The sequence below is a fragment of the Limulus polyphemus genome, unplaced genomic scaffold (assembly GCF_000517525.1).
Source record: "Limulus polyphemus unplaced genomic scaffold, Limulus_polyphemus-2.1.2 Scaffold614, whole genome shotgun sequence".
NCBI classification, from domain to species: Eukaryota; Metazoa; Arthropoda; class Merostomata; order Xiphosura; family Limulidae; genus Limulus; species Limulus polyphemus.
The window spans coordinates 268515-279768 of NW_013666224.1; the positions used below are offsets into that span (position 1 = coordinate 268515).

At 31.1% G+C, this 11254-nt stretch overlaps 1 protein-coding gene across 2 annotated transcripts; it reads right to left on the reverse strand.

Annotated features, from left to right (window-relative positions):
* Window positions 1-768: 768 nt before the first annotated feature.
* On the reverse strand, window positions 769-10650 carry LOC106459480 (1-acyl-sn-glycerol-3-phosphate acyltransferase alpha-like). Of its 2 annotated transcripts, XM_013919104.2 has the most exons (6): window positions 10461-10650; window positions 5764-5900; window positions 4084-4265; window positions 2422-2517; window positions 2105-2177; window positions 769-1203 (listed from the first exon to the last, which is right to left on the reverse strand). In XM_013919104.2, the coding sequence occupies exons 1-6, from the start codon at window positions 10634-10636 to the stop codon at window positions 1031-1033; spliced, it is 837 nt and encodes a 278-aa protein (XP_013774558.1). In that variant the 5' UTR covers window positions 10637-10650; the 3' UTR covers window positions 769-1030. The 2 variants fall into 2 exon arrangements, with proteins under 2 accessions (XP_013774558.1, XP_022241679.1); XM_022385971.1 differs by lacking the exon at window positions 2422-2517 and having other exon boundaries at window positions 10461-10640.
* Window positions 10651-11254: the final 604 nt, after the last annotated feature.

An 11254-nucleotide genomic window follows, 5' to 3' on the forward strand; every position in this document is an offset into this window, starting at 1 on the left:
AATTTTACTTGTTACAGTCTTTATACAAGAGATACTACATTCTTTGTTAAAATATCTCTATAAAATCTATGTTCAAGTAAACCTTATATATATATATAAACAAAAACTTGTACATTAATAATGACTTACTGACAACTGAAAAAAAACAACAAAAAAACCACACACACACACACAACATAAACCTTATATATAAATATGTTCTTAAAGTGTAACAACAGATGCCATATAGTTATATCACAACTATTATAGGTTAGGAACCTAAATAATAAAAATGACTGAAAAGTTGCATATAACACATTATACAACTACAACTTTAAATTAAACAAAACAGCTGAAACAAGAATTTCAAAACGAAAAATCTTATTTTGTGACTAAAGTAACAGAAATAACAAAATTAGATCATGTCCAATTTATAAAAATTCCATACAAGCTTACATTAATATAAAAGAAAGTGCATAAAACTTAACAAATCATAATCACAAGTAGCTTGCATATAAATCTTTGATAAAATAGTTCAAATGGATTGATAAGTTTACAATCGGGTGACAAGAGTATATGCATAACTACAAAAATGAAAGAACAGACTGATTTGTTACATCTTTAACTGAAAAATGTCTGTCAAATCTGTAGTTGATTAATTTAAATGAAAGCATACTTCCTGTGTCCTTGCTTTTTCAAATTTAAACTATTTTGTACATTATATTTCAAGATTCATTTAGGCAGCTGGATAAAAAAAAATATAATAAAACTAACAATGAAAATTTAACAAAGATATAAAACAAACTGCTAGAGTAAATCCATCATTAAATAAACAACACAATTTTAAACTACATACACACTGGCAGGAAACTTTGGAACTTTCTTTTTGAACACTTAAATATTACAAGTAAATTCTAGTAATTTTAGAACCCACTAATTAAACTTGACTAGATTAACCTGGACTAAATTAATCACACTCACTTCCTGTCACGACAGAGATATAAGTGTTTTGATATTAAAGCATATACTGGCCTTGTTCAGATCTTAGTGATTAACTTTCTGCGATGTCAATGTGTTTAACATATTCTTTGGTAGGGTTATAGTTCGCGCCAAGAGTCAAAACATTTAACATAGATGATCGTACATTCTTCATCAGTTCTGGAATGTCTTGAGTTGTCAAACCATCAGTATAGACAGGAGGCAAAATGTTAACCACAACTGTACCTACAGTTGAAAAATACATTGTTATTCAGTGATATGGTAAAAGCTTTATAAATTAAATATATTTTTGAGGAACTGAAATTAACAACTTTCAAAAAACCATAACATCAAATTCAACTAAAAAAAAAAGAGAGAATATTTCAATCTGCAAGGCAAATTTTCAATTCGCAAATACACATCTGTAATTCCAGTCAATTAGATTAAGATAACACATCTCTTGTTTTCTCAAATAAATATTTCAGAGAAGCAATTAATAATTATTAATTAGGCTTTAAGCATTTAAATTCAAGTCAGTTTGCACTAAAGGCCATGATGACAGAAACGGAATAGTTAGACTACAAAAAAAGAATTAAATCCTATATTAAACAGTTAAAAAAAATCTAAGTTCATAAGAATGTTGTTTTGCAGTATCTTATTAAACACAGAATCTTAAATTACTTTTCCTACTGTAAAGGTAATATTTTGATAATTGACACAAGTTTCATACAAGTGGTTTCTATTATACAGAAACTATTATTTCTTTAAAATTGTTTAACTTATTTTTAACTACAGTAATTTATTACTCGAGTCAGGGCATAATTGTGAGTTGTGAATTGAAAAATGTGTTACAAAATTATTATCAGCCTTACTGTGATATAATGTCACACAAAGTCTAAAGGTCACACTTCATTGGCATAAAGCATTATATAACATAATAAGTGACAATTTTAATGCTGGAAAAATCCTAATCAGGAGAATGTGTACTGAAAACCATAATATTAGGGTGTCTGTTTCCACTACACAAAAACTTCACTAACCTCAATCATCTAATAGTTAATTATACATGCAGACAAAAACCAAAAACAATTTCTAAATGTAAAAGAATATTTTAATACTAGTACGTTACTGATTGCACACGAGTTACCTGTGTCAAACTTTTTCTCACAAACTTTGTAGAAGCTCGAGTATGACGAAAAGACAACCGGAATAATTGGAACCTGTTCAAGAGAAAAAAAAAAAAAAAACTTTTGATCGTGTGTATAACCATTTATTGATAGTTCATATGTACACCAAACTTCTGAATTTTGAGGGTAATGTGTATTATCTCTTGAACACATAACAATTAAGTTTTATAATTTTCATGGTTGAAGAACACTAATGTTTGATGAAAGTTTATTAAATACTTAGAAAGAGAACCCTTATGTAATAGCATGTGATATCACTCTAGTTAACTTTTCATACCTGAGCTTGTACAGCAATATGAAACGCTCCTTTTTTGAATGGTAGCAAGGTTGAGTTGTCATTTCTTGTACCTTCAGGGAAAATCCACATTTTCACCTACACATCAGACATATGTTGGATTATGTACACTGGAGAAGGTATAAATCAGAATTCTGAGGAACTCAAAATAATTCTTAATTATGTATACAGGGATGTATACTGTATTTGTAATAATTCTGAAGTATCATACACGAATACTGTGAAACTTAGAAACATTGCACTGCACACTTGTCAGATTCAAGGATGATAAGTAGCAGCACAGAATCATATATTTTGCTGGGTTTTCTTGACAAAAACTTTGAACAAACATATCCTGGCCTCCAGTGTCATCTGACTCGAATTCTTGTGGCCATTTTTCTTTAGAGTTATTCTAATGTAACCCACACACTGTATAGGAGCTTAAGGACGACTTAGAAGTTGTACAGAATTTCCCACTCAACAGTTCAGTGATGTATCCAATGATTCATTACACGACAACACAGAGGACATATTCAGCATGTCATTCACAATTTATTGAATTACCCATGTGTGTAGTGCATTGTTGTCAAATTTTTGTGCCATTAACATGTCATATGACTGTTATTACAAATACAAAGTGAAGCATCTATAAAACAAATTCGACCCGTAATTTAGCTACTTCATTAACTATAAACTTACATTGTTTTCGAGGAGAATCAGACACGATAGACTGTAACAGATTTGAAGCTTTATGAAGTGTAGTAGCAGTTGGCAATTTGTTGCATATCAAGACATGGTCCACTTTTACACTCCACGCAGATGCACTCCATAAAAACTTTGAATCTAACATTATGTGTATCTATAATTATCAATATATATATATATATCCACTGAAACTAATATAATCTGACAATTAAAGCCAGAAGGGCTTGGCTTATGTGACATTTTGAATGTCAAATATGGCAAGAATTGTTATACAAAAGTTATATAATTTCCAACTTATGTTTAATCAAAATAATTACATGCACAGCCCAATACCTGTAAACTTTCACACTAAGAAAAACAGCTTGTAAAGACTAAAATTATATTTGAATTCAAAGTAAGAAAATGTGACTTAGATTTCTTATAAACACATAACACTAAGGTGATACATACATTGATGCATAACGACACACCTACAGATCATTATTGTAATGCATGACTTAGTCATATAAAAATTAAAAATGAAAACCAAGAAATAAGGTCTAATTGCTAGCCAAACTGCTTACTGTCAAAACAACCTAATGTTCATAAAACATGACTTATTTTCACAAATACTGTCAATAATATATATACGTTTATTTCCTTAATTTTTGTACACAATTTCAACCAGTTTCTTCTTACTGTCAATCAAAGTAACTAAAATACTGTAAATAAAATGGAAGAAAATGATCTTATAATTTTTATGACCTGTGTTATGAAATAAAAAAGATGGATGTTCTAATTACTTTGACTATCATAATACATCTGTAGCTTTTTTATAAGGTACATATATAATGAATGAATTGTTTATTGTAATAAGATAAATGTATTCAAACATGTTACTTCATTACACCTAACAGTTAAGGTTTTGTTTTTTAGACCTTAACACTGAACATTTAACTAAGCAGGAAATGTTATTCTCACCCGTTTTTCTTTCACTTCTTTCACTTTTGTGTTAAGTGTGTTACGAGCATCCTCCGAGTTGCAGCGATCAAGAAAAATGAAGCCAGCTAACCAAGATACAATCCCAAATGGACCCGTAAACAGCAACTCCCTCTTCAGGACAGCAATACAAGGACTTAACAGAGGCCAAATGTACATCATGCCTGTAACGTCGGACACTCGAGTTATTTTCAAGTTTCAATTAGAGAAAACAAATAACAAGTTTGCCAATCTTAAGAATCAAATCTTTGAAACTTAACTGTTCAATAATCACCTCAAAAAAACCCTGAAAAGTTTAATTTTAACACAAGTCACACATATAATCCACATATCTTGTAGGCACCGAGCTTATATAACAGCAAAAAAAAAACACACACAAATCAGAAATACACCTGTATTAAGTAAAAATATACACATAGAATTTTATTTTATCAAATAAAACATAAACTCTTAGAAAGAACAAAATGTTTTTAAAGATGAAACACTACACAAAAAATTTCTTTTTCACTGTGGTTTTGTTTTGAGGACAGGAAAATGAGAAGAGTATTTCAGTCTCTGGTTGGGATTCTTCAAATGGACTGGTAACATTAAAGTTCTATGACAGATGTAAGTCATTTGTACAAGATGCAGATATATTTGCTTTGATTACTGCAAAGATTATAACATAAAGTTTTCTGTGTGCCTTACAACACCTAAGGTTGAATATCAATAATAAACTCAATCTTTTGTAAACTATCTGTTTTTCAATCATTTCTATTACAAAATCTCTTTTATGCATATCACACTCACACAGAAAAACCTAATATTATCTGTACTACCCCAGAACTTTAAAAAATTTTGAATTATTTCAGAATGAATTTTATAATTTACTTTTAAAATTAAAGTCTAAATTGGAATACAAAAAAAAGTAATTTTCTTATAAACTTATATGCTAAATTACTACTGAAATTATTTTTTCCACTGTTGTTTCCTTTGCAATCTTTTGGAAACAGTGTTCCTAGTGGTATAGTTTGAGATGCTAGTAGGTTAACCTTCGTCTGGCTTAAGAGATCTTGGGTTCAGTTCATTACCAAGCCAAGTAAGTAATAATAATAAAAAACATTATCAAAGAAGGACTGGTACCCAACATGGAGCCATCCATAACCCTGAAATATAGTCCAAGAATGGGCCTTATGTGTGAGAGGAAGAATGTAGTAATTTGAAAGGTTAAAAATGTTCATTATTAGTTAGTAGTTACTAGTGGGTTAGCCTTTTAGCTCATTTTGCAGAGCACTTGTCCACATCTGGTATGAAAGATGTACTGGATTTGATACCATGCCAAGAAGATAAAAACAAAATCTGATTACTACACTAGTTTATCTCTATTTTTTTAATGTCTTCATTACAATACTTTATTTTTGATGTTTAATGTTTGTTTTCTTTAAAAATTCTAGTAAATTTTATATGTTATATTTATTAGCTTTTTTTTTATATCTTAATGCTCTAGAAGTTGGTTTTTAATAATCTGATTTTACTGAAAAATGGATTTTACTCCATGAAAACAGCAAAAAAAAAGAAGAAAAATAAATTATCAGTGAGAAAGACTAAGAACTATTTTTTGTTTCTGCATATTTTTCATACTTATTTTTGGATTAATTTTGTATACAATCACAGAATATGTACCCAGTATATCCAAAGAGCTTTGGTGATTGCAGACTAGAATACAAGGTTCTTTTGTTTTCAGTCGCTCTTCATTTCGAACTTTCCAGTTGACACCAAACAAGGGGACCACGATATGATGAACCACCCATGAGTTATATCTGCAAAGAGTTAAAATTATTTAGAAGTTTGAAAATAACTCATCAGAAGTTTTGGTCCAATATGAATAAAACCTTTTTTTTTTTATTTTCAAGTATTAGAAATAGAATTACAGAATAGTGTTCAGCCTGTGACTCTTTCACTTGCTTGAAACTTCAAGCTAGGAAACTTAATTCTAATAAGTTATAATGGCTTTTAAAAATATAATAAAAAGTTTTCTGTTTAATACGTCTTTGTGTGTATTATATATATATATTTACTGGCTTTCCACATTCTTGATTCAAAATCACTTAAACTTTTTGAAGATGCTCTATGAATATTCACATTAAATATCACACATGTGCACACACATCTATATCTATCTATCTATATATACTAATATATCTGTACAGCCACATACCATTGAACGTATAATAAAACACCCTTGCATTCTATGAATAGTAATAATCTTTATTTTAATTGAGTCAGACCAGTTTCATGCCGATCTGGATGTTTTGTTACGAACATTTAGTTACTGGACACTTTGTTACCACCACATTGTTGCTAGGACAACTTGTGAACAGTGCATTCTTACTAAATCATTTATGTGACACTGTAATTTTTGTTATGAATACTGATTTTGTGACAGGTAGTTTTTTTTAAAATCTAAAATTGATTGGTGACAACAATAAAAAATGATAATAGATCATAAACTGTATAATCATTTGAGGACCATTCAAAAATTACGTAATGCTATGGGGGTGAGAGGGTCTTTAAGCCTGTATTACCATGTTACATAAAACATTTATTGTAATTTAACAGACTTTGATTTGAATTCAAAATGGCTTTAATAACTTGAACATTTGCAAACATAATACATGTGTCATAGTGTTAAAAAACTTGTAACGAAACCTTTCTTAACAAAGTGATGGTAACTTGGCTGCCATAACGAAATGTCCCAGTCTCATTTCATGACTTATAAGTCATTCTCCAGCATTCTTATAAAAAAAGGAATGTATAGCACCTTAGAGTGCATATCTTATATGTATAACTGCACAGTACTAGTTCATACTTCTCTATAGATCAAAAGTAACTATATCCAAAGTTTTAAGTTCAAGAAGTCCACCCTAAGATGAAATGCTTTACCTCTCCTCCCTACAAAACATCAGTATAATCTTGTGTATATTACACCATACAATTGTATTTAAGAGTAAGAGTGAATGATATATTAGAGATGGGTTCCACTTTAGCAGGTTAGGTATTAGTGTGTTTATAGAAGTTCTAAATATATTCATTAAAGATAATATAAACTAAAAAGGGCTTTGGAAAATAAACAAGTTAAAAGTATAGATATGGCAGTAGGAGTTTAGAAGTAATCTTAAAGACAAATATGCCAAATTTAAGGATAAATAGTGGAGAGAATACACTTAGTTACTATTACTTGTATTATAATGTTAAGTAATATGGAATGAAATAGATGAGCTCAGGGTTTTAGTTGAAATGAACTATGATATAATAGGAATTTCCAAAACTTGGTTAGAGTTGGAGAACACTGATAACAGGAATTATTTTGAAATTTTAGATTATAAGTTATATAAATTTAATAGTGATAGACTTTTGAAAACAAAAAGGAGGATGGCTCTTTATACAAGAGATGAACTGCAGCCTGTTAGGATGGATGACAAAAGAAATAGTAGTCAAGAAGTTGAATCTACATAGGTTACAGTTAGAGGGCTTCAAGGATAAAAATTTATTAATTTGAAACTTTTATAGTCTATCTGATTAAACAAATGAGTTGAAAGAGAAATCATATAATGAGATCAGAGTTGTTAATATTAAGAAAAGTGATGCTATAATTATGGAAAACACAATGATTAGGACAGTATTGGAGTGTGGCCAGTTAATCCATATAATCAATGACCTATGAGCAGTGTTTACATCTATTAGTGTCATGTAAACTAATTAATTAATCAAAATTTGCATTTCCAATTATTTTAACAATCAACTAATCATAATTATATACTGTCTCAAGAAAATAATCCACTATTCAAAATAAAGGTTTATGATTATTACTATTTTCGATTATTCCGGCTATTCAAGTACTTGAAATATTACTATTATATTTTTTTATTATTACACACAAAGCTATATTACGGACTATCTGTGCTCTGCCCAATTTTAATAGTACAACTTATTTTTTTATACTTCAAGTTCCTCCAAGGGTCTTAGGTTCAATTTCCATTGCTGCCAAACTTTATTGATCCTGTCAGAGAGCTTTAGGAAGTTAGAATTTTTTTAAACCTGGAAATGTGTTTTAGATAGATACTCACCTCTGCACCAGAAAGAGCTATTACTTCACCTGCACTGCTGTGTCATTTCCTGCACATGCCACGAGCTTTGAATAAAATTTCTACCTTTCATGTGTAAATGTCTATTGCACTGACTTACAATAAAATCATTAGACTTTAGCCCTCTACCTATAGGACAGCAAGCAACGCATCCTTCATGTGCAGTAATCCCCACATGAACACAGACTCATTCTTCACAAGGCAAACTGAATGCACCAGAAGTGAGGAGGAAGGGTGAGTGTTTATGCAGAGAGGTGTCTATCTGAAGTACATTTTCGAGTAACGAAAATGTTAACTTCAGAAATGCTACTCACCCCTCTGCAACACAGAAAAACTAGAATCCCGCATTGAAGATCGTGGAGAGGTCGGTACAGAAAAATTATAAAGATGAGCTCTTTTCAGCATCAGAAAGGAAAAGTCCATGAAGTGAGACATTTACAAGTGCTGCCTAACGGGTAAACACTTAGTGGAAGACTGCATCTATCTGTAGCATGGAATAATTTTCAGCCAACAGAGGTGGTAGAGTAAAAGAAATTGCCATAACAATATTTTTTCTGGGTGCTAATGTGTTACTAAGGTGGATGGAATAGCAGATCACTCAACCATCCACTACTGTACAGCGAATAGTGGAGTATGAATATATAGTGTGACTAGGGCTATAAGTCAGGCTGTTCCATATTGTAGAAATAGTTATTTGAGATACTCACCAAAAAATTCAGGTGCATGGATAGAATCCTAGACCCTTAACCTTAGGAGAACCAAGACCCATTAAGTTGGATCTAACCACCAGGAATGGCTTGATTCAAAACATAGTTGGGGTATCCTATACCTCACTACCAGGTAACAAACACCCCAGCCCTTCTTCACAAACATGGGGTGCATCCATCTCATATCAGTTAGATTTCACTGCCTGATAAGGAACCCCCATATAGACTTCCTCAGTAGCTTTGGACTGGGGGAACAAAGGTTTTCCCATACTCTCCTAGCAGAAATGGAAGAGAGGAATTTGGATGGATAAAAATACCGGAAAGGTGCATGGACCATTGTTATGGGGCACAATCATCTGGAATTCAGTTCAACACTGTGGGTTACCATGACTAAAGACAGAAGGCATGTTCCAGGTGTGAGGGTAGGCATACACCAGGTGCTGTTGTTGTTTTTACCACAAGTGAAGAATGACCTGAAAGATTTAATATACAAGGACACCACTAAAGCAATTTTCCAGAAAACCCCATATCAACAGCAGGCACTGAGCATGAACAAACAGGCTTAACATTTTCTGTATTCTTCTGCTTAATACAGATTTTTGGTAAGTATTTCTTGTCAGGCAACACTTGCCACTGGTGAGTTCCATCATTTTCATAGTACAGATATAAATATATATAGTTAGAATAAGGTGGTTGTGAGACCTGAAAAATGAAAGGATAAAAATAAACAATTCACCATTACAGCCATTGTGAAGTTTAAAATGGCAACTACAGGGAGATGAAAGCCAGGGTAGGTGGTTAAGTAAAGGGACACTAATATGTTAGGGGTTGTCCAGATCTCCATCTACAAGATCTCACACTTATATTATTAAATAAGGAACTTTTCAAAGAACTAGAAATCCTGTGGGTCAATAAAACCTTTAATGCTTTATATTTGGATGGGTGTTCTGCTTTTTCGGTACAGTAACACTAACATATACTGATGTTTAAACTATATCTAAAACAATAATAGTTCCAAATAGTCTTATTTGTTGTTGTGGGTGCTGTCATTTGTATTAATCATTTATAGGATATGATGATTACAAATGAAATCATGAACCCGTTTTTAAAACGTCCATCATAACGCTGTATCTAGAAATTAGAATCCTAACTGTATTTAAAATATTTAGTAATGGAGCCTAAAATGTCAATCATAATACCCTAATTAGGTAATTCATTATTTACATAGTGATCGATCTAGTGTGACTGCTGTTTTTTAATGGTAAAAATTTGACTTGTACTAATTATTATGCACAGCAGTTAGGTTTACGATACATATTTTACTAATGTTATTTTGTTGTCACTAGGATTTGCATTTCTCTTTCCCAAATTTTAAGCAACAACTAGTGAAGAAATCTACGCTAAAAACGTTTATTTTTTAAGCGTTATGTTGAAGATGGAATTAGGAAAATTCCATGATATTTTACTAAGTCTGACTTCTAAGTTTATCGTACCTTGGCGTTAGGCTTAAGAAATAAAGCTAACTTACAGAATATTCTTCGGGTCTCCAGGACGAAATATAGACAGTGGAATTGTCACTGATGGGACAATAATCAGCACTAGATAATAGCATACTAATTTGGTGTAGAACTTAAATGTTGAAGAAATGCAACAAAACAAATGCAATAATAAAAAAGAAAACAACACAAAAACAAGTAACTCCATTTGTTTACTTCTCTGAAGCGCTACCTAGTAGAAGTAAAAGCTATTTACATATTTTGATTTGTATGATTATATTTTGTGAAATATTTATTAATTGCTTATAAAATTAATTTAAAACTGGTCTGGTAGCCACTTTTTATTTATTCATAAAATAACGCATTAATTTTCACATATTGTATAATTGAAACAAAATTTATATCAGAAAATGAAAACATAAAAAACCTGGCGATTTAGTATTTGTACTTTTATCAAATCACCCGGGCTACAAAGGATGAGACTGACACAGGTTTAGCACAGAATGCAAATGTTTCATGAAAATCTCCAAAACTTACAACACAAACAATAATACCCCACACAATTCAATGTAACACTACAGATTATAAATGAGCAAGTGGTGGTTGTATTGTGTGTAAAAGAAAAAAAAAGTAACCAGTTGGCGCAATGAAGACTTTATTGAACAAAGATGCTTCTGCTGGTACGTGTTCTTCCCCCTGTAAATTAGATTAACATATAAAAGAGAATCACTAAAAGAGAATGTCTCCATGTGAAAATGTAAAACAGTAGAGTTAACTTTCAGTGAAATACCTGAAAAATGCAAGTTCCTACTCGGATTTAACCACA